Raw genomic sequence first — 24,382 nt, 5'->3', positions numbered from 1 at the left:
GAGAGGGAGGCCTTTGCATCACTCTCCGGCGCGCGAGGGAAGACAAGAGTAGAGGAATTGGCGGGCGGAACTGTAGGAGGAAGAGGTGGCGTTTCCGGTGGGGAAAAGTGGAGGAGTGGAAAAAGGAAGCGAGAAGTGAGAGGGTGGAAGGGCGGAAGTCTTTGAGTGTAACCCCCCGGCTGATTTGGGCTCGGTGCTCGCGGAGAAACTTGGGGCTGCCCCCTCGCACAGGAGAGGAGCGGATCATTAGGGAGCCGCCAAGCGCTACCACCGACTCTCTCGTCCGGTGCGCAGGCGCCACACAACTTGATGTCCCCAAAAGGGAGCGGTATAGAGAAGCGGAAATCACCCGGAGGAACCGGCACTGCTAAAGTCTCGCGAGAGCAAACCCGACTTCCTTCCTCTGGTTCTCCCTCCTCTTCCCCCGCCCCCTTCCCTTCTCCCCCTTCTTCCCTCCTCCCGAGTCGGAGCGTCCCTGTGTCCCACAGGCCAGAGCCGCAGCTAGAGCAGCTTTCCCCACGCCCTCCCCCTCGCCTCACTCACTCTCCCCCCCCACCCCGCGCCGAGCGAGGAGGAGTCGGAGAGGAAGATGGCGGCGGCCGCCAGCACCCGCGGGGTCGCGGGGCCGCTCCGAGGAGCCTGAGAGACCCACGGAGGCTTCGCGGGGAGACGCGGCGGCGGAGGATGAGCGTGCAGAGCGCGCAGTATCTCCGGTGAGCGTCGAAGCCCGGCCGAGGCGCTGTGGGGAGCGAGGAGGTTTGGGGGGCCGGGAACAGCGGACTCCCGAGGTGGTGGGGGAGTTGCAGCGTCCTCCTGCCCCCGGGCCGGGGGACGCGGGCTTCGCGGGCAGCTGCGGGAGGGGGCGGGCACACACATGGCTGCCTGGCCCCCGCCGGCGGAGCTCGGCTCCCGTGGAGCCGGCGGTGAGCGGAGGGAGGTTGGAGAAGCGTGAGAGCGAACGTGTGTGCGCGCGCGCCTGTGCTCTCAGCCTACGGGCTGGGGTAGGGAGAGGCAGCCCAGGAGCAGGTAGCGACCTGGAATGAAGATGGGTGTGAAGGGGTCTGGTCCCCACAGCTGGGGAAACGTGGAGCGCCCTGACTGGAGCGATGCTTGCTGAGAGTAGAGGATGGAAGTCAGCACACCTGGGGGGTTGGGAGGGCGCAGACTGGAGGGCAAATTGGAAGAAGGGGAGACTGCAGGAAACGGGAGCTTGTTTCTTTTATCGCGGCTTGAGAGTACGAGAAATAATGCCTTCTGTGGTTAGTCGAGGTGGTAAGGGGAGCCCGAAAAGGGAGGAATGGATGGGGAAATGAGGGAGAAGGGAGGTGCTATGACCAAGGTTATGTTCTCAGAAGAAACTATAGTTGGAAGATACCATTCTCTGAGTCGTGTGCATTCATTAGGTGCGATGTAAGGAACTTGTAGGAAGGAGATGGAGTGACGCATGGGTACTGGTGCTTGTGTGTCTGTCGGGGGTATGGGAAGGAAGCAGGAATTGATGCAAATTTAAAGAAGACACATGCCTTGACACTGATGTCGAGAACATTTTGAATGGAAAGGCAGCAGCTGTTGTGCAGTCAGAATGGCTTCATGGATTCCGAGTAAGGGGTTGCAGGAAGCTAGAGGGTAAATAAAACCTTGATGACAAAGGAAACTAAGATTGTTAGAGCCTGAGATTAATTGGGGAATTGCAACGACTTAGAAACTTAAAAACTGGGCTTTTTTTTTTTTTTTCTTCTTTCAGGAACAACTAAAAAAAGGACAGTTCTTATGGGAAGATGCTTTTAAAAAAAAGTGATTTCATACGTTGCGGAAAGGGGAATTGAATAGATAGATTACTGAAGAGCTATAAATGAGTTACAATAGAGCCAGGCTTTAATCCCAGCGCTTGTGAGGCAGGTGGATCTCTGAGTTCAGGCCAGCCTCGTCTTACAAATCAAGTTCCAAGGGCTACTACAGAGAAACCCTGTCTCGAAAAAATAAAATAAGGGAGAATTAGTGAAGTGAAAGAGTCAGTGTGTGAGAGCAGACCCACATATACTTATATTGCAAGAGAAGGTATGTCGTTCTGTGGTGCACGAGGTGGCTGTTCTGTCTTTCAAAGTAGTTATTCATTATACTGGAGAGGGATAGTGGGATCTCTGAACCTTTGGTGCATGAATTCCAGAGTTTAGCACAGCGTATATGCCTGATGTTTTAAGGTAACATCTTCTTTTCTCTGTTACCCTTATGATTTACTATATTAAGTAAACTTTACAACAGATAAATGTAGGCACTGTACACAGAAATAGAAACTACCAGGCAGTTCTTAATCTTAAGGAATTTGCAGCTTAATAGCCAGTAGGTGAGTAAATTAACAGCGCAGACTAATATAATTATCACCACAAAAGGTACCATGTTGATGAGTCCAATTGCAGGAGATGACCTGAGCAACTGAGGGAAGTCAGGAAAGGCTTTCTTTGTTCATTTATACACATGTGATTCATCAGTTGTTTGGTTGATCACCTGTATGGAAGGCATTGTACTAACTGCTAAGAATAGAAAGTAAGAACTCCACCCTCTTACAGAACTTACTAGTTTGTTAGGCTTTAAAAGAAAAGAGCACTTAAACTCTAAGGCCAGACAATATTCTGACAGCCGAGGATTAGGAAGAAGATTCTAAATGGTAGGATGTAGATAATAAGGAAATGGAGGAGAGAAAATGGTGTTCAGATAGACAAGAATGTGGGGTGATACAATTGGAAAGCATAGATAGAGTTTACCTTCTTCCTTTTTACAGCTTAGGAAAAGAAGTCCAAAAAAGTTAAGGATCCTATGGTTGGTGTGTAAAAAGAAATTCAAATGCTTGTCTTTTGGCTTCAGGTCAGCTTTCTGATGTGCATTTTCTTTGGCCCAACTGTGAATTAGGGCCTTTCTATATTCTAGGACCTGAGGCTCCACTGGTGAACAGAAGGGAGAACATAGGCGAGTCTATTTTCATAGAAAGTCAGTAAATGTGAACAGATAAGTACATGATGAGTTACTTTGAAGTGCTAGGAGGGAAAATAAAACAAGACTGTACTTTATATAAACAGTAGTTACAGAAAACCTATTCTGTAACCTGATGCTCAAAGGGTCTTAAATTTTATGATCTTTATAGATAGAATATGTAGACATTAAGAAGTTTGTGGTGAAGGTTTTTGGGATGTAGCTTCATTTGAAGAATGCTCACCTAACCTGCATTACATAAAATTGGGTGTAATATGGCCAGCCATTCTGGAAGTGAAAACATGAAGATCAAAAGTTCAAGGTCATCCACTATTTAGCAAGGTCAAGGCCACCCTGGGCTTCATAAGCCCATGTCAAAGACAGAAATCTGAGATGACTTGTTAAGAGGCATATGTTCATAGCTATGCTTTGAGAAAATAACTGTCATAAAATAGTAGACCTTTAGGGTTTGAAATAAGGTCTTGGTAGTAGGAAAAAGGTGTGATGCAAACGTTAGGAAAGTGTTGATATTTTTCAGTGCAAAGATAGTTTCTTTGAGAAGCTTTTGTGCTAATGTATCTTCAGCATGGAGCGAAGAATTATCAGTGACAGGTTGGTATGAATTTATCTGTGAAGAGTAGAGAAAAATGGAATGAGCAGAGTTTAAATGACCACTACATCTCCAGCTCAATTGAAAAGGCAAAGAAGTTTGTGTTAACTTCAGTTTTCCTTTCAATTTCATTTAAAGACTGCTGAGGGGAGACTGGAGGGTATCTTCAAGGAAACATGTTGAGTTTCTTTGAAAATAGAAGTTTGTTTTCAATTTAGTAGACTTATTTTATATGTATGGGTATTTTGCCTACATTAAAATGTCTGCATTGATGTGTAGTGACCATGGGGGCCAGAAGAGGGTGTCAGGTTCTTTGTAACTAAAGTTGTGATGGTTGTGAATGACCTTGTGTGTGCTGGGAATCTAATCTGGGACCTCTGGTCCTAACTCCTAAGGCATTTCTCCAGCCCCCAGAATGTCTGTTTTTGTAGAGGTTAGAGGAGGCAGTTTGTCCTTGACTTTAGGATGAGTTTTGTTACTTACCTTTGTCAGTGGGAGAAGACCATGACTGGACAGTTTTTAGGCTGTGTGGCTGCTGCAGCTTTTCTCTTAGCTGAGTTTTAATTGTTTTAGTGAGTAGGGTATCTAGTATTGAAATGCTGGGGAAGTGGAAATGTAGGGAACAAGGTGGCAGCTTCAAAGAGTGAGAAATAGTACTATGAAGTAAGAAGTCTTAGTAAGAACAAGAAAGAGGGAACTAGGTAAAGGGAACTGAATTCATCTCAAGTTAAAGAAACAGCACAGATGAAAAGAAAACCTGTGGAGGGATGAGATGATACTGTGAACAAGACTGCAGATTTCCTTTGCTAGAAGAAAAAGACCCCTTTCCTCTCTTAGTACTAGGCTGGCACAACTCCTGTCCAAATAGATGTTTCAGAGACCTAATTTATATAAAGTAAGACATTTCCTTAAATATGTATGTTCTAGGCAAGAAATATTGGGAGTATATTACCCAAATCTAAGTAGAAATCAGGTGTTTTCTCCTGACTTGACAAAATGAAAGCTCTTTTAAAAAGACTTTGACACTTACATTGAGTAAAAAAATGGACAGAATGTAGTTTTTCTATGGTGCAGAAAGGTGATGATAGGTCATAGATAAGATAATAAGTATGGCATAATATTATACTTTAAATGAATTCTTAAGAGCTGGAAATTAACATACCAAAGGCACTGTTTTGAGTTTCTGTTGCTGTGATAAAGACCAGGACCAAAAAGCAGCTTGGAGAGAAAGGGCGTTATTTCATCTTACACTTTGTAGTCCACCATCATTCAGGAAAGTCAAGGCAATAACTGGTTCAGAAGTGATAGGGGGGGTGCTGTTTCCTGTCTTGTTCCTTCGTAGCTTGCTCAGTCTGTTTTCTTTTACCATGGGGATCACCTGTTCAAGAGTGGCACCAACCCTCAAATTCTGGCTTCTCTGACAACGGTTGATCACGGAAATGCCCTACTGACTTGCCTGTAGACAATTTGATGGAGACACTTTCCAATTTGAGGGTTCTCTTCCCAGGTGACTCCAATGTGTGTCAAGTTGACAAAAAAGTAACCAGGTCACAGAAAAATGTGGGTGAAGGAAGAACACATTAAAGTATGAGACACAGAAAACATCAAAGTTACTTTTTCTGCAATATGAGAAAGTGGAGTAATCTCTGCCATAACATTACCAGTCAAACAGGCCAAATCCTATTATAAAAGGTGTAAGAGATGTTACCAAATAACATCTGTTGCCGTTGTGAGAGGTACTGTTTTATATACCTTCCAACTTTGCTTTCTTCGTTATTCTGTCTGAAATTTGCTTCTATGCTGTGAGTGTTTTCAGTGAAATCAGCTTGACGTTGATTTCCTGGTGTTAGATTCCTTTACAAAAATGCTCTATAAATGTCTGCTTTGTTAAGACTTTCCCTCTGATACCTCTGTTGAAAGGACATTCTAGTGTCATATTCCGTGTTAGAAACTTTAGAGCCAGAAATGAAACAGCAGCCGCAGACTTGTTTTTGAGGCAACAGAAAAAATGGTTGTTATTTGAATTGGAAGGAAAATAGTCCCATATTACTGTAAGGTAAAATGCTTGATGGTAAATCTTGGCTGGGGCTGGGTAAAGTAGCAAGCATAATCTTAGACTAGAGAGAGAAGCCAGGAGGATAGAGCATTGGTAGGGAGCGATAACTAAGTGGAATGGGCTGTACTTTGTAGAACAGTCTGGTAATGCCGAGTCTGATAGGAAGCCTCAGAAAGACTTGTAAGCTGTACATGGGTATTAATCCTTGTGGTTCACAGAGTTGTGTTGTTCCTCCTCCTTCCCACCACTTTTAGCCTCTCTAGGGTGTGAAGTAGCCTCAATTCCAGAAAATCAGTCAAACATGGCTGGTTTACCAAATATGGCAATTAAAAAAAATTACTTGAGGCTTAGAAGTTTTGTTATAATGTTAATAGCACACTGGCTGCTTGGATACTGACTGGCTGAATTATCTTGGTTGGTAATTTCTGCCTTCTTTGTGATTTCAGTTGGATTAAAAATGTATACTTCCTGTTTTAGCTGTGTTTCATTTTTTGCTTTCTCATATCTGCTGTCATCTTGGAGGACAGTCACTGAGCTTTTTGTTGATGTTTTTAATGGTTAGGTTGTAGTAAGATCTGGACCCACTAGTACAGCCAGTTTCTCATGAGGTACTTGTTGGGGTGGAGAATGGTTCAAACTATAAAAGGCTATTTTGTTTTATACTGTATTAAGTTGTTGAGTCTTAACTTTAACAGACTTTTGGGTTTTTATTTGTTGTGTGAGTTCGTGCCTGAAAGTTTAGATGGGCTAGTCGTTCAGAGATGAGCAGACAGATGTCTTGAAGAAAGTAGGTTGTTCACATGTATGCAGGTTACTGGTGGGTGAGCATTATATATTGTCAATGAAGTTTACCGTGAAGATTTAGTTGCTGTAGCGTAATTTAGCAAAGAGCCTGGGAGATTGTCACTAAAAGCTAATCATCATCGACAGGAAACTAAGAGATGGTAATTTGGCAAACATGTCATATGGTAAGAACTTGTAACCAACTTCTTACTGGTTAACATGCAACCGAAACTCCTTAGGAAAGTTGTTTGCTGCCAGGTTCTTAGTCTGTAGGAAGAAGAGGAAACTTAAAGAAAATTTTAGAAGTCTCAGATACACTAAGCAACAAATGACTGGTTGTCTTTTTTTTTTTTTTTTTTTTTTCTTGATTGCTTCATTTTGAAGTGTTTTTGCAAAGTTTGGCACTTGATTGATATAATGGGCTATATATTCCTCATGGGTCCAGGGCATGGTTTATCTTGTGCACCTGGGGCCTTTAGCAGCCTAGCCTCCCTAGCCTGTACCCATTAGATGTGAATATCATTCATTCTGCCCAATTAAAAAAAAAAAGAATAACCAAAAATGTCACCATGCATTGTGAGCTGTTCCCTAGTGTAAATTCTAAACCAGTTGAGAACACTAATTTTAAAAAGTATGTATGCATAGTATTGTTAGTCAGTTTTATGTCATTATAACAAATACCTGCATAATCAGCTTACTGAGAAAACAGGTTTTTTGTTTGTTTGACTGATTCTTATCTATGTCTGTCTACCCATCTTTCTGTCTGTCTGTCTGTCTGTCTGTCTATCAGCTGTATCCGCCTGCCTCTGCCTCCCCAAGTGCTGGGATTACAGGCATGTGCCACTGCACTGCAGCGAGAAAAACAGGTTTGTTTTAGTTGAGTTTCTGGAGGTTTCAGCCCAGTCAGTTCTTGTTGAGTTTTGTCTGTGGTGACTTAACAGGTGTATGTGTGTGTATTTATGTTTTGGTGGCTGGGAAGCAGAACAAGAGACTCATACCCATCTCCTTTGAGGGCACACATGTGCTCAGTGACCTCCAGCCTCCTATGAAATGCCCACCTCCTGCGCGTTCCGTAATATCTCAGAAGTGCCAGGAGAGGGACCAAGCCTTTAATGCTGGTGCCTTTGTGGAAATGTTCCAGTTTCAAACAGTAGACATAGCAGTGGGTCCCTTTACCTCTAATCCATGGATTATTTCTTAAGCTTTCTCATCAATTTTCCCTTAGGTAGTGCTAAGCTAGCTGCCATGGTTTTACTTGTAGACATGTGTACATACTGACTTGGTTTTGTAAGTTTGAGGGTTTTTTCTACTGGCAGTTACTGAGTATTACATGTAGAGCACAATCACAGAGCTTTCAGTGGCAAGTTTAAAGTTAATTGGAGACACACCAGTAAAGTTACCACGTGCTGTTATATAGAAGCAAAGGTAATATGTGAATATAGGGATGATGTTTATTCCAACAGGTAGAGATATGGGTGAAAGGGCATCTTAGTAGAGGTGAGATTTCACGTGAAAATTGAAAGATGAATGGGAATTTTAAAGGGGGGGGGGGTATTGAGCACTTCATGTTGCAGCCGGCAGAACATGCTCATACTTGTTTTCAAATATATTAAAAAATGTATCTACTCTTGAGTAAATGCATGATATTAAATGTTCTGACCAGGCACAAGTTTCTCACAGATATAAAAAGAAGAGATGTGAAAATAGCGATTTGAACATTTGCTAGCTGGTGTGGGTCTCAAAAAAGGAAAAGCAATTAGCTAGGATTCTTCTGCAAGCCCCATCTCTTCCTTTTGCTCTTGACTGTATCTACTATTCTTCCTTGACCTATTTCATTTGTTGTGTCATTTTCTTCCCTAGTGTTTTCTGTAAAATAATCTTGATTTTCCTTTAAAAGCCTATTTTCATTCTAATTTTCCTTCTGAGTTCTGTCATTCATGCTTTTGCCTTATGGTTAAGCATTTCAAGTTTAACCTGCTGTCTGTTTGTCCTTTTATTGTGATCCATTTGTTGTTGATGATGATGTTCTTTATTGGTACTGACATCTTCAAAGGTGCCAAAGACCTCATAATGGCCCAAATCACTATTTTCCTTCCTTACACTCACACCTTTGCCTTTCTCTGATTGTGTATCTCTTTCTTATATCATCTACCCTATTCCACTAGTTCATCTGAGCCAGTGTATATTTCAGGACTCTGGAGCCTAAAAAAGAGACCATGCTTTCAGCTGTTGAGGGTCTTTTTGTTTGTTTGTTTGTTTGGTTGGTTGGTTGGTTGGTTGGTTGGTTTTATTTGATACAGGGTCTCACTGGGTACTCCTAGCTGACCTGGAACTATCTAGATCAGGCTAGCCTCTAACTCACAGAGATCCACCTGCTTCTGCCTTCTGATTGCTGGGATTAAAGTTGTGTGCCACTACTCCTGGCTCAAGCATACAAGTACTCAGTTACCATGTAATTAGTACTAACTGTGTTGTATACACACAGCCATAGGAGAAGTTCTTAAGCTCTGTTGCTTTTGGCAACTGATTGTGATTACTCTGTCCTGTTTTGTTGTTCTGGCGTATTTCACTCACCAGTGGCAAGAACAATGACATACCTCATTCTTTTTCAGCATTTCGTTCCTTCATTTCTTTTCTTTTAGATGGTGTTTTTCTGTGTAACAGTTCCTTGGCTGTCCAGGAACTCTCTTTGTAAACCACCTGCCTCTGCCTCCCAAGTGCTGGGATTAAAGGTGTGTGCCACCACCACCTGACAGCTTTTTTTTCTTTTCTTTCTTTTTTCTTTTTTCCTTCTTTCCTTCCCCACCCTCCCTCTGTCTGTCTGTCTTTCTGTTCTTTCTGTCTTTTTTTTTTTTTTAAGATACCCTTTCTACTTAACAAACTTCTGTCATGGAATCATCATTCTTTAAAACTTATCAAGAGTATGTCATTGTGCTAGTCCTAGTTAGATGATTGGTTTAGGATGTCACTCTTTCCTTTCAGAGACTCATAAACCTCTTAATGAAATGGGCACAAAGATAAAATAAACGGAGTTGAATATTCTGCTTTAAAGAGTATAATTTCAGCTGGAAGTGGTGGTACCCACCTTTAATCTCAGCTTTTAGGAGGCAAAAGCCAGGTGGGTCTCTGTTCTACATAGCAAATTCCAGGCTACACAATGTGTCTCAAAACAAACAGAATAGCATAACCTCTGGGGTGGAACTGCTTCAGTCTATGTCATAGCCCTGTCATTCGGTTGCCCTGGGCAATTCACTTACACTTTCTGTGCCTCGTTTCTCTGACTTCTTATCTGTGAACTAGAAATAATATGACTGTTGCATAAAGTAAGAAAGATAGTTAACACACTTAGAGTGGCTCCGGTAGGTAGTAAGTACTGTATGTTTTAGGTGTGCATAATCTGAAAGCTAGCATGTAGCACTGACTAACCATTTTGTCCTTCTGCCTTCTGGGCATTTGTCATTTGAGAAGTCTTACTGTTGTCAGTCTTCTGTTCACTCTGTCGCTTTAAAAGCTACTTATAGGGAAAGGGTTTTATTTTTGCTCACAATTCCACACTGCAGTCCTTTCATTTGTGGGAAAGTCAAGGCAGCAGGAACTTGAAACAGCTAGTCACATTATATCCAGACAAGATTGAAGAGAAGTGAATGCTTTGTGCTCAGCTCATATTCTCCAGTCTTAGAGTTCAGGACCTCCTCCCTACCCAGGGAATGGTACTTTCAACAGTGGGCTGCCTCTTCCCATATCATTTAACTTACTGAAGAGGTCACTCACAGGTCAGCTGTTTTCCCAGGTAACTATAGGTTGTGTCAGGTTGCCAGTTGAAGCTAACAGCCATATTGTCATATCAAACTCAACACTTAAAAGTAAACTCTGCTACAGTATAATTTGAAGCCAGCTTGGGATACATGATATCTTGCTTTAATAAGTAAGTAAATAAATATGCTTTATATACTTCCCTTCTTCCTAAACAGTTCGTTAAGCTTTCTCATTTTCCTCACTGGAGGTGCTCCTTGTGAGTCTGTTTCCCACCCCACCCAGCCAGGTTTAAACTCTGTACAGTCATCTTTGATTTCTGCTAGTTTCTTTACCCTCGAGTATATTATACCACTGTAGTACTGGTTCTGTCAGTTTTAGCCATATTTCACCCCTTTCCAGCCTGGTACCTTGCCTGCAGTTCTTCCAGGTCACAAGAGATATTGACTGGGCTTTAAATACTGCTCATTACTCGTTGGTGGTAAAATGAAACAGATATGAAGAAATAGCTCAGTGTAACCAATTCTGGTTCTCCTTCAGACTAAATTCTTTTTTTTTTTAATGTTCTTGAAAAAAATTATAAATGGCTTTCCCTTAATTATACTCCTTAGTCTGGCATTGTTGGCCTTTATAAAATAACATCTACTTCTGTCAATGGTGTCAGGAACAAAAAAGATTAAAATGATTTGCCTATTGTCTCTGAACATGCCATATTTATTTCAAATTAAAATTAAAAAATTCTCCCCTTCATTAACCTAGTTATATTTCACTTGTTTACTCTTGGTTTCTGCTTTAAACATAAACCATTTCTTTTTTGGCGTTTGTAATTTTAATTTTTTTGAATTTTCATATGTGTTAATCACTGTAGCTTAATTGTAGTAGAGGATGTGTCTTAGCTTATTTATTTAACTTTTTGTTGATGTGTTGGGAGTTTCACATCATGTACCCTAGTCCTGCTCATCTTCCCTCCCGTCATACCTGCGCCTTGCCATTACAACCCCCCCCCCCGCCCAAATAAAACACAGACAAACAACAACAAAACAAAGCTTAGAAAACATCTCATTGTGGAAGCTTTAGTTTGTCACAGTGTATCCCACAGTATATTTCTCTGTCCACACATCTTCACTTCCAAATGTTCATTGCAGTGAGGCATTAGTCTGTTTGAGATCTGGCTTCTGTGACACCATCAGTCCTCTTTGGGGCTCCTCCTGGTTATCCTGTTGTTGCCCTGTGTCATGGAGATTCTGCAGCCTTGGAACAGCAGGACTGGCCCTTTTATGCACCTCAACCATTTGTAGATGATACTGATTTTGGAGTGAGCCAATTCAGAGCTCTCCCAAGGGCTGCAGCTGGTGAGGGGTGGGGCCAGTTATGCATAGCTCTTGGACATCCAAGTGGTCCAAGGCTTGGACATCCAGTGGCTCTGACCTGACCAAGGACATCTCCGTATTCTCTAGTGATAATGTGAGCCATGGACATTGACACTGATACTGCTATTGCATAGCCGTGGACCCAGAACTGATCCAGGACTTCAACATGGCCCCAGGTGGCGAGGCTGGACACGCACAACAGGCTACTCCTCTCCACTGTCAAGTCTACAGTTCCATATCTCTTCATAATGCTCAAGCTGCTTCCTTCTTTTTCTCTCCCATCTGATCACCACATACTCGTACATCGTGGTTGCTCCCTCTGAAGGCTGGTAACGCTTCTAATAAGCCCTTAGGTGACATCCTCCGTACATGCTGCATAGTGTGGTGCTGTGTAGCTTGGTGGCAAGTGGATATCTATGGCCTCCTGTGGGTGGCATGGCAGGTATCTGTTTTCTTTTCTCTTCCCACATTGTACTGCCTGGATTAGATTTTATGAGTCCTAGGCATAAGACAGCTTTGGCTACCAGGCCAGGCATCAAGCTAGGATGAACAAAGGACTGCCATCTGCTCTGCTTCTGACTGATATAAGACCACCACCAACAACAAGGTGTCTCTTTGCTCATTGCCAGCGGTTGTGGTTGTGTCTTAGTTTTTTTTATCTATCTATCTGTCTATCTATCTATCTATCTATCTATCTATCTATCTATCTATCTATCTATCTAATCTATCTAGTGTTTTGTGGCCCAGGCTGTTCTCCTGCCTCTGTCTCTTGTTCTGGAGTTAGAGGATAGGGTCCCCAAACCTGGGCCACATGTATTCTACAGTTGACATGCGTCTTCACAGGCATGAGTCTTGCACCTTCCCTTAAGGGTGCATTGAAAACTTCCAAACATAAACACCTCCTCCCCGCCCCCCATCGTTGTCATTGTCATCTTTTTCTATTTCTTCATTTTTTTTCCAGTTTTTTTTGGGGGGGGGGTCTTTTTTTTTTTAATGTGTACGGAATTTTTGCCTGCATGTATGTAGTGCTTACAGAGGCCAGAAGAGGGCACCAGACCCCTGAACTGGAGTTTTAAATGGTTGTTGAGCATACACGTGGGTTGGAAATCAAACCTAGATCCTCTAGAAGAACAACCAGTGCTCTTAACCACTGAGCCATCTCTCCAGCCCCTGCTGCTGCTGGTCTTCTTGAAACAGGGTCACAGTATGCTGTTAAAACTTATTCCAAGTGATTCTTCTGCTTCAGTGTTCTCAGTGCTATACTACAAGCATGTGCCATTGTATCCAGTCTGTGCATAGATTTAAAGCATGAGCAGAAGTAACCAAGCTAAAAGTCTAAGAGAAAGGAAACAGGAGAAAGGCATGTCTTATGCAGTTCCTTTGGAATATGCAGGATTTGAGTTTTCTCCTTTTAGTGAATAGATTCATCTTCACTAAACTTTACTAGTTCTTTGGAATACTTTTAAGTTATTTGGGAGATAGCCGGGTGCAGTAGTGCACTCTGGGAGGCAAAGGCAGACAGATCTTTGAGTTTGAGGCTAGCTGGTCTACAAAATAGTCCAGGTCAGCGAAGGCTATACGTGTGTGTGTGTACACACACAAATTATTTGGAAGATAACGAAAGTTTTAGTAAGGTTGTGTAATTCTGAAAAAAAATTGGGCTGTAGGATTTTATAGAATTCTCACCTGTGATAAGGAGCTAGGGAACAAACAGCAGGAGTTCTGTAGTTTGTTTTCAACTGTACCCTGTTCCTCACCTCTTGCTGGGGATGGAACCCCACAGGTTCATATGTTCTAGGCAAGTAGTCAGCCACTGAGTATGCCTTAGCTCCTTATCACGGTTTCTGGTGGCATTTTCTTTTGTTCTTGTCCATCGCAAGTGAGAGTCATGGTTCTGAAATTTTGTCCTTGACATACTATCAAGGTAATCTTAAGCTTGTTTAGTTTTAATTTTGCTACTAATGATCATGATGGGTCACTAGAAGAAATACATGAGAAGCTGTAACTTCCTCATGTAAAGTCCAATGTAGTTTTAGATGGACAAATGTAACCTTTTCTGCATCGACTTAATTTTCTGTATTTTTAATATATTAACATTTCACTTTAAAATTTGCTTAATGTAGTCTTTGAGGTAGGAGCAGTTAATGGTATAAATAGTTGTAGGGTAATTGAGGGGCCTGCAGTGTGAAATGAACTTATTCATTGCATGAAGCTGCTATCTTATTACTGTAATTTATGCTTTCAAAATGCCTCTATGTAATTATCTTTTTAATCCTAGAACCTGTGAATATTTTACTGTTTGTTACTTGGGGAGAGGAAATTAAGGATTGAGATAAAACTGCAGACTTTAAGGTGCCATTATTTACTGGATGCAGTGTAATCACAAAGATCCATTATTTGTGGGGGAAAAAAAAGCAGAAAAGCTAGAGTTGATGTGGCATTCTTTTGTCTATGAAGATAGAAGACGGCCAGGCGTTAAGGAATTCAGGCAGCCACCAGAACCAAGAAAAGGCAACAATGCTGATTCTTTCCCCAAAGTGACATGGTGACACCTTGATTTTTAGTACACTGGAAATCCTGTGATAATGTATGTTGTTCTAGGCTACGGATTTATAGTAAGCTGTTAAGCAAGACTAGGAAATTAAAGCAGTCTTTTCATAGAGCATCACAAAGTTCAAAGTGTTGATTTTGATCCCAGCAGTATTTAAAAGCACCTGTTTCGATGCACTCTGACTAGTACTGAAGGCTCTATGCATCTCACTTTTTAAAGCAGACGCTTTAATGTTTTTACTTGTATTATATATGGCAAACCTGTGCAGTACTGTAGCATATATTAGAATATATTTTGCTGATTAACATTCTGTTATATATAAGCAAGAGGATTATCAGTACTTCCAAGACAAAATAAATTTAAGAGCACCAGATTAAACTGGATCTTTTGAGGAACATACAGGAGCTTGGTATATAGTGCTGGGTGGCCTGATTCTCATTTAGTAGCCCAGGCTGTCCTTAAATTTATGATTTTCCTTCTGCCTCAGCCTCTCATGCTGTGATTACAGATAAGCATCACTCCACCTAACTGTAAAACTGGATTCTCTCATAATTTTTAGTGTGCTAATTTGTGTTGTGAACATCTAGAGGGGAGGTGTAGTTGTTTCTCGGAGTGCCCCATGACTCTAACTCTCTTACTACATATCGCTCTTACCATGCCACAGCACAGACATGGCCATTCTTAGAACTCTACCTCTACCATTTCAACCACAGCACTACCTCCATTAGTCTGCGTCTGGTTAAGACTTCTGCCTGGTGGTGGTTGGCTATGCCTTTAAACCCAGCAGAGGAGGCAGGAAGGCAGAGGCAGGCCGATGTACAAAGTTCCCAGGACTTCCAGGTCTAAACCCTGTTTTTCTACATACTGATTTTTTTTTCTTCCTAATTAGCCTGTTTTCTGTTCTTCTTTTGATAATTGGTTTCCTGTCTTAACACTATCTTCCCCCTCATCATATTGCCCTTCCTCACTTGCCTAGAAAAATCCAACAATGAATGATTCTTACAGGCTTCTCCTTTGGGTAACCTACCATTAAAAAGTCTTCCTGACTTGTAAGCTGCCACTAATGTGCAGTCCTCAGCATGTATTTTCCCTTACTGGCTTGCCTAATACTTTAGAATAATTATTTTATGCTTTTACTATTTCTTGAAGCTTTATTGACAACCCTTAGTGGAAGGCCTTTATAGCAGATATAAAAGTTAGAATTTGGTGGCACTAATCTTATTCCTGGTCCCTCCTCCCTGATTTGGCCCTTGCCTCCCTCCATATTAAAGTTACATTGTATTGTTTTGTTTTTGAGACAGGGTCTCACTGTGTGGTGGCCTTGGCTAGCCCAGAACTCATAGAGATCCACTTGCCTCTGCCTCAAGTGCCCAGCACCATGCCTGGCTAGTATGTTTTATAATAATATATTTTTATAATAATTCTGACTAAAATTGCTTTCATGATTGCTAAAAAGCTTTCATGATTCATTAGACTGTCACATGGGTGTAAAAGGAACTTTTATTTGCCTGGTTCAATTGTTGTCTGGAGGCTTACTGCCTCCTTCTGCTAACCTAGGCCTAGTCCTGGAAGCTTGGAGCCTCTGTACAATCTCACCTAGGCCTAGAATGTTTTTAGCCTCTGAGACTTACAGCTTAATAAACTCACGCTTTGTAGTTCTTTCTGAGCTCTGGCCTGGCTGGTTCAGCCCAGCTGTTCTGGCTCAAACCCTCTCACAGCTGACTTAATCTGGCTTCTCTCTTGGTCCCTGAATTGCTCTCGTTGGCCTCAAACTAACTCCAGCAATCTTTTCTAATCTTTTGTCTTATTCTTATTCTCTGGCTCAATCGGTCTTCACCTGAGTTCTCTCTCTGCAACCTGTCTTTTACAGTCCCTATAAAACTGCCTCCTCTCTCTGAATTGCCTTTTAAGTGGCTTCCTTTTTCTCTCTCTTCTCATGAGAGTTGGGCATATCCTATTCTATCAAATCTTCTCTGATTAGTCACTGTCTTCTGCCACTCAACTGACATCACTTTCAAACATGGGTGTGCCCTTCTACAAACTATCTTAACCTCCATTGTTTGGAATTAAAGGCATGTACCACCATGCCTAGATCTAAGATCACATCTGAAACTCAGATGTGCTTGCCTTGTCTCCTGGATTAAAGGTGTGTTTATATTCCAGCTGGATCACACAGACCTACAAGGTCTTTGGATGTGAGCTTTTTCCAGAACAGCCACACTCTGAATTAATATTCCTCTAAACATGGGTCTTAGGTTAAAACTGACTCACCTTTTATCTTAGGCATACCTTTTGTCTTCTGGTTATGCTGTTGAGACTTGTGAAGATTGGTCTGCTCTCACTATTGAGTTAGAGTAACTTTGGAGATGCTGCTTGTTCTCTTTGATACAAGTAATGACAATAGTCAGTATTTAGGTTTTATTTTATTCCTGACTCAAACAGTTTGTTTATTTGATTTTCACAGCAATCCTATGTGATATCTACCACTGTTTTTCTGTTTTACAACAGGCAAACAGACTCAGAATAGTTAAGCCTAAAGTTATTCTCAGATTGACAGAGTTGAGTTTTGAGCCTGGGAGTTAGGCTTTTGAGTCAGTAGTCTTAATTGTGTATTATACTGGCTGTCTTTAATTTTATATTATTTGCTTGGGATTTTGAGATTTTTGTTTATTATATATTGCTATAAAATATAACATTCATAATTACAGATACAATATGACTAAACTCTTCAATCCCAACTTTTAAAATACATTTTTTTTTCCTTGAAGGGAGTAGTATTTAGAGTAATTTTTGATAAAAGGCAAAAGATTTATACTATCTGAAGAGAAACCAGAGTATTTTTGGAAGGTTTACTGATGGGAGCAGAAAAAGGAGGTTCTTTGAAATTCATTGGTACTGCTCAAAGAATGAAAGCAAGATCTGGACCTTGGTGTAGATTATGAGATTAAGGGTGGGAAGATAAGAGAAAGTATATTAGTTAAGACCTCAGTGGTAGAAAGCAGGAAAAAAACAAAACCTTCTTTAAGAATGAAAAGGGATGGAGACCTGTTAGCAATAGCTATGTTGTGTGGGATAGTGCATCAAATTTAAAATGACCTAGTTTTCTTCCTCTAAAGACACTGTAGAACCTTGATGCTATCCGTAACTTCTGTCTCTGACCCCATTCTTCCTTCACCCCAGTCCATTGCAGTTAGAAACTAGGTAATCTAGGGTGACATAGCCACAGTTTCTGCTTTCTCTCACTAGCTCCACTTAAAGCATGGAGTTAGAAACGTAACTAGTGTTTCCTAAATTATGTGTCTGGCTCTATCTGACCAAGAAGCTGGTAAATCTGTAGCAGGAAGCAAGTTCTGACTTATAAATTGAGGGAGTTTCTGTAAGATAAGAAACATTCAGATGTTAGGTTTCTTAAAGGAATGCTAACTAAAGAAAATGCAATAAGTATTATAAAGCTGTGTCCTTGGCATGAGGATTCTGTTGACAGACTGCCACAGATGCACGTATGTATAAGAGGCCTTTCTGTATTGCTCCTGGCTAGGAGGATAGATGTGGGAACCCATGTTCACATGTCAGTACCCTAATACAAATCAATGCTGTTTCTTTTATCTAATTAAAGCTAGTTTTGTTGCATGAAATTTTCATTTAAATGCAATACTTGGTATCTGTGAGTTTGATATATATGAACCAACCATAGATTGAAAATAGTTGTAAAAATCATGTTCGAGGGCTGGAGATGATCAGAGGTTAAGAGCACTGGCTGTGCTTCCAAAGGTCCTGAGTTTAATTCCCAGCTACCACATGGTGGCCCATAACCATCTGTAATGAGGTCTGGTACCCTCTTCTGCCATGTAGGCACACATGCAGGCAGAATGTTGTATAAATAAATAAATCTTTGAAAAAAACCGTGTTCGAACTAAATATGCAGACTTTTTCTTATTGTTTTCTAAATAATGAGAACTGTCTATAACAGATAGGGCTAGGTATTAGAAGCACTCTAAAGGTGGCTTAAAGTATATGTAGAGTAAGTGTTATCTGTCAGTTCTACACCATTTCATGTAAGAGACTTGAGCAAGCTTTTTTTTTTTTTGTTACCCAAGAAAGTCCTGAATTCCCTGTGAGGAAGAGAAAGTTTTCTTCTCACGATCAAAAATTGTTGTTGATTTTTGTACCTTTGCCATTGGAGGGATGACATTAAGAGTAGTTGATGGAGAAAGGTAGATAGGTTTTGGGGTTCAGTAATAATACTGCTGTATTGCTCTTTTTTCAAGCTACACCTAGCTGTTTGCATTCATTTAAACTAAAAGTTAAAATTGAGTTTCTGTGTCTCATTAATGCATCAAGAGATAATGTGGGTAATGTATAGCCAAGTCTAGACCCGTGGTGTAGGATATTGTATAAAAGGCGATTCAAGAACTGGAACATATTTAAAGTTTGTTTTAATCCCTTAATCTTCTTCTGTGTAGACATTATTAATCTTCCGTTTTGGAAGTAAAGATAGGATCTCATGTAGCCAGGCTGGCCTCATACTTGCTCTGTAGTTATACAGCTGAGGATAACCTTGAACTTCAGGTCTTGCCTTTACTCCTTGAGTGCTGAGATTAACAGGTTTAAGACAAACTGTATTTGGTTTATTGATGGGGAGAGGTCTGGGGACATGACTGGATTAAACGCAGGATCTTATGCATGCTAGGCAATAACTATGCCATATGAGATGTGCTTCTTGGTCCCTGAAAAGCTTAAACTTGTTTAATTTGAACTTAAAGATGTGTGCTAGTCACTTAAAAGTCAAGCATGTCAAACAACTTGAGTGTAAAAATCTACTTTTAGGGGGCTGGAGAGATGGCCCAGCAGTTAAGAGCACTAACTGCTCTTTCAGAGGACTCTGGTTTGATTCCTAGCACCCACATGACAACTCACAACAGTCTGACTCAAATCCTGAGGGATCTCCAGGCACTGTACACACATAGTGAACAGAAGACATTCATGCAAACAAAACAAAAAAAAGAAAAAAGTAAATCTTTCAATAGTTAATTTTATGAAATCTAAGTAAAAATCAGTTATTGAAAACTTAGCTATGATTTAGAGATGCTGTATAATTGTGAAATACTAATCAAAATTTGGCTATTTAGTGTGAAAAGAATTGAAAAATCTTTAATTGGTTTTACATTAAATATATGTTGAAATGGTAATATTTTTGTCTATGTTAAGTAAGCTAAACTATTATTAAAAGTTATTTTCATTGTTTCTTTTTTATTTTTCAGTGTCACTAAAGAACTTGATTATATATGTGACTCAGTAGATTTCTTTATTGGCCAGTAGTAATACAAATCATAAGAAGTCTCCAATAAAGGGCTTTTATTAAATATTTTGTGTGAAATTAAATTTATCACCTTGATGTTTAAACGTGCAATTGTTATCTTTAATTTAGGTGTCTTAATTTGCTTTATATTGCTTTGATAAACGGCATGACCAAAAGCAACTTGGAAAAGAGAATGTTTATTTAGTTTATCTATTGTGAGAAGCTAAGGCAGAAGTTTGGAGACAGAAACTAAAGTAGGTACCACAGAAGACCACTGCTTACTGGCTTGCTTTTCATGGCTTACTCAGCGTAGAAGTAGCAAAGCCCACGGTGGGCTGGGCCCGCCCCTCATCAGTCATTTATCAAGAAAATACCCACTAGAGTTAGTTGCCTACAGACCAACCTAATGGAGGGCTTCTGAGGGCTGGAGTTGTAGAGAGCTGGGATTGCAGGCCTCTGCTACCTCACTTGGTTTTGGCGTTTCTGGGAATTGAACTCAAAAGCTTTGTGTATGCTAGACAAGCATTGTGGCAACTGAGGAACATCTTCAGCAACTGAGTTAAATATGCCCGGCTTAACTTTTATCCTTAATGACTATTATTAATCTTCTGTTGTTGCAAATGTATATGTATTGAATAAAACTAGAACATCAAGAAGAAAACTGGTTTTACCATGTTGCTACCACTACTGTTTATATCTCCCATTTATATGAATCAAGAATCTGTTTTTGTTGTTGTTTTTCAAGGCAGGGTTTTCTGTGTAACCTTGGCTGTCCTGGACTCACTTTGTAGACCAGACTGTCCTCAAACTCAGCAGAGATCTGTCTGCCTCTTCCTCCCCAGTGCTGGGATTACAGGGGTAATCCAGATACTTTCTGGCTTTTGCCAGAACAGCCACACTCTGAATTAATATTCCTCTAAACATGGGTCTTAGGTTAAAACTGACTCACCTTTTATCTTAGGCATACCTTTTGTCTTCTGGTTATGCTGTTGAGACTTGTGAAGATTGGTCTGCTCTCACTATTGAGTTAGAGTAGCTAACTCTAACTCTAACTCTCCTTGCTTTGGACTGTGAAGTCCATTCTGGGTGTTGGCATGGGGTATAAAACCATACTTACTTGGGGGTAACAGCTCCCAAATAATGACACAGAGACATAGTTATTTATGAATGCCTAGGTCTTACAGCTAGGCTTGTTCCCAAGCAGTTCATAAGTTATCCTGTTTATATTAATTTAAATCTGCCATGTGGCTTGTTATTTCGTCTCCTTCAGTCCTGGCCTGCTTGCACTGTGTCTGGCTGTCGACTCCAGGCGCACCTCTCTCTCTCTCAGAGTTCCTCTCTCTGTCTTAGAAGTCCCACCTCCTGTTCTGTCTTTGCTATAGGCCATCAGCTTTTTATTAAAACCAATCAGAAAGTGAGGGGGGTTGTTTACAAGACATTGAGACAGCTGATGCTTAACACTATTAAGGTCTGGTCTGCAAATCTGATCTCTGCAGAACAGAAATCGGCATTTGAATATACAGGGATAACCTTTACACAGTGCACAAAGACGTTATCCCAACAATGGGGTCTGAGAGCATGGACCCCTAGCTAATTCCTGTTAGCCCCTTTATAAGGCACTGGTCCCATTCTTGGTCCCATTTGTGTAACCTTCATATGGTATTCATTCCCAAGAGTCAGCACCTCTTAATGTTGGATTGGGCATTAATTTTCAGCATGTATTTGGAAGAAGACGTACAACCTTCAAACCAGAGCTAGTAGTTAAAAGTTATTCCATTTACTTCTAAATTTTCTTCTAGAAATTTTATAGACTAAGTCTACAATCTATTTCGAGAAAATTTTGTATGCGTTGTGATGAATTCCTTGAGGTTTTTAACTAGTTACATTTTTTTATCTAGTTGTTGAGAAAGTACTTTTTCTTTAAATTTCTTAGTACTTTTATTAAAATATGACTATACACAAAACATATTTACATACACATATACATAAGTGTTTCAGTCAGATACTATGAAGACATATATTATCATAGCAACTCTTATAAAAAGAAAGCATTTAATTTGGACTTAGAGTTTTGGGGGTTGGTCCAATTTCATCAAGATGAGAAACATGGATGCACACAGACAGAAATAGTTCTGGAGAATTGGGCAATAGCTCTACATCCAGATCCATAGGCAGCAAGAAGAGAGCCATTGGGCCTGAGCTGGGCTTCTGAAACCTTGACGCCCCACCCCCAGTGACACTTCCTTCAACAAGGCCACACCTACCCCAACAAAGTCACACCTTCTAATCCTTCTAAGTAGTGCCACTCCCTGATGACTTAGTATGGGCCCACAGGGGCTCTTATTCCTACTTAAACCACCACAGTAATTACATCAGTATATGTTGGTCTCTGACTCTTGAAATCAACAATGTACCTATGTCTCTCTGCTTAGAGTCCTTTGCTTTACACAGCTCTTTAGCGGGTTTTGAAATCAGGTAACATACATATTCCAGACTTTATTTATTTGGAAAATCGTTACAGTTACAAATGCTAGATAAACATGAAAATCACCTGCCAATTTCTATCAAAAAAACACATGCTGAGGTTTTTTATTGAAATTGCATTATAACTATAGATTATTTAGGGGTAAACTACAGGTATTTCCAAAGAAGTAACTTTTGGTTCTTACTTTGTTTATTTTCTTTGCATTGTTTCTTCATTTCATTTGATTTGAGTTAGTGGAAACCCCCCCCCCCCTTTTTTTCCCTTTTTTGTACAGCTTTTGAAAGTGGATGCTTCCTTAGATCAGTGCTTTTAGCCCTTTCTCCTCTATATAAACATTCAGAGTTCTGAAGGCCTCCATGCTGCCTTTGCTGCATACAGACAAATTATGCATATTTACATTTTCATTTGGTTTTAGATATTTTCAGATTGCTCTTGCAGTTGTTCCTTTGATTTATAGTTCTTTAGAAGTACATTTTTTAAAAATTGAAGCTTTGTGAAACATGACTGAATGTGAACAACTAACTGAAGCTGACTTTCTGTATTGATTTGAATTTTTGTGATTTTGTCTTAAATTTATAAAAACTTGTTTTATGCTGCAGCGTATTTTCTGTCTTGGTGTATACTTGGGGAAAAAGTGTGTTTTGTTTGGCAGAAACTTTTTTTGTTTTTTTTTTTTTTTGCCCCTGAAGACAGGATTTCTCTGTGTAGCTTTGGCTGTCCTGGACTCACTCTGTAGACCAGGCTGGCCTCACAGAGATCTGCCTGCCCTCTGCCTCCTGGAGTCTGGGATTATAGGGTGCACCACTGTGCCCAGCTTATAGGTTTTAATTCTATCAGATTGGCCCAACCTTACCGGCTTTCTGCCTTGCTTATTCTATTGCTACTGAAAGATGAATTTTGAAATTTCTAAGTAATTGTAGATTTTTCTGTTTTTCCTTTTTTGTTTTATTTCTACTTGTGTGTTAATATAAACAATATACTTTCATTCCATTCATGTCTCTTTACATTTCTTTTTTTATTTTGTGTGTGTGTGTGTGTGTGGAAAAAGGCTCTCAGGTGTAGTTCATGCTGGTCTTCACCTGCCTCATCCTCCAACGTCTCAGGATTGATGATGTACATTGCCTGTACCTGGCAGTTATTACCCACCCATTCCATTTTTGGCTTGTACTACTGTCAAATGTATACATTTTTTAAATCTCTATGATCTAGTATTATTTTTTGCTTAAAGTAGAAAGTAATTTTTTAAGATTTATTTGTTATTTATAGTATTCTGCCTGCATGTATGCCTACATGCCAGAAGAGGACACCCAATATCATTATATGATGGTTATCAGCCACCGTGTGGTTGCTGGGAATTGAACTCCAGACCTTTGGAAGAACAGCCAGTGCTCTTAACCTCTGAGCTATCTCTCCAGCCTGACAGTAATTTTAAAATGAAATTAAAACAAGAAATGAAAGTATTTTATGTTTACTCACAGGTCTATTTGTGGAAATCTTCACCTCTTTGCTTAGTTTCAAGTTTCCATTTGGTATATTCTTTCATCTTGAGAAGCTTTTTAAATATTCTTTGTGAGTATTGATCTGTTGGTCTGAAGGTTCCTTTGTTCTTGTATTTCTGAAAATGTTACTTGTTTTCCCTTCGATTTTTGAAAGATATTTTTGCTGGATATAAACTTATATAGGTTGAGGTTTTCTTTTTTTTTCTTATACTTTGAAAATGTTGCCTTTGTCTTGCCTTTTTTTTCTGATAGGAATTTAGCCATGATTTTTACCTTTATTATTCTCTATAAAATGTTTCTCTCCCCTCCCCCTGTTTGCTTTTAAGGTTTTCTTCTATTAAAATGACTCCATAGGTTTTCGTTTTGGTTTATTGAGTATCTTAATCTGTGGGTTATGACTTTATCAGTTTGGGGAAATACTGGATTTTTTTTTTTCAGGCAAAATAGAAAAGAAAATCTGGGTTTCAATAATATTTGATATAACTTTAAATAGAGACACCATCCACATTGATTTAAATTTATTTATATAAATGTCTAGTAATCACCATGCTGGGTGCTAGTTATATATACAAGATTGAATAGATACAACTTTTTTGTTTGTTTGTTTTATGTGTATTGGTGATTTGCTATCATGTGTCTATGGAAGGGTGTCAGATCCCCTGGAACTGTTATGTGAGCTGCCAGGTGGGTGCTAGGGATTGAATCCAGGTCCTCTGGAAGAGCAGCCAGTTTGTGCTCTTAACCGCTGAGCCATCTCTCCAGCCTCAGATCCAACTTTCTTTAATGGAAAAAATATGTAAACAATTTGTATGGTGCTACGGTGAAACTACATGTATGCACATTCTGGAATAATTAGCCAAATCACATCTTTCTTATAGGGGTTACTCAGTTTTTAAAAATCTAAGAATGAGTTGGCCAGATGAGGAAAATGGGAGTACATTCCAGGTTTAGTGATTAAAAAGCATGAATTAAGATGTGGATCCTGAGAGGCAGAATGCAAGAAACTATG

The 24,382-nt window shown here is 40.2% G+C and overlaps 1 protein-coding gene and 1 non-coding gene across 7 annotated transcripts in view; one reads left to right on the top strand and one right to left on the bottom strand.

The window, feature by feature from the left end:
• Window positions 1-446: 446 nt before the first annotated feature.
• Smg7 (SMG7 nonsense mediated mRNA decay factor) overlaps window positions 447-24,382 on the top strand; it is a 68,146-nt gene continuing 44,210 nt past the window's right edge. For 2 of the 6 annotated variants that reach the window (XM_021632866.2, XM_021632862.2), the window contains exon 1: window positions 447-713. In XM_021632866.2, coding sequence (XP_021488541.1) covers window positions 685-713 — 29 coding nt within the window. In that variant the 5' untranslated portion in view covers window positions 447-684. The remainder of the gene's footprint in view (window positions 714-24,382) is intronic. The other 4 variants (XM_021632868.2, XM_021632865.2, XM_021632863.2 and 1 more) reach the window with 3 other exon arrangements.
• On the bottom strand, window positions 12,030-12,173 carry LOC132646592 (small nucleolar RNA SNORA48). Its single transcript, XR_009584855.1, has one exon. It is a non-coding gene; the product is annotated as a small nucleolar RNA SNORA48 (small nucleolar RNA).

The sequence above is a fragment of the Meriones unguiculatus genome, chromosome 11 (genome assembly GCF_030254825.1).
Source record: "Meriones unguiculatus strain TT.TT164.6M chromosome 11, Bangor_MerUng_6.1, whole genome shotgun sequence".
Taxonomy (NCBI): Eukaryota; Metazoa; Chordata; class Mammalia; order Rodentia; family Muridae; genus Meriones; species Meriones unguiculatus.
This window is presented reverse-complemented; position numbering and strand designations above follow the sequence as displayed.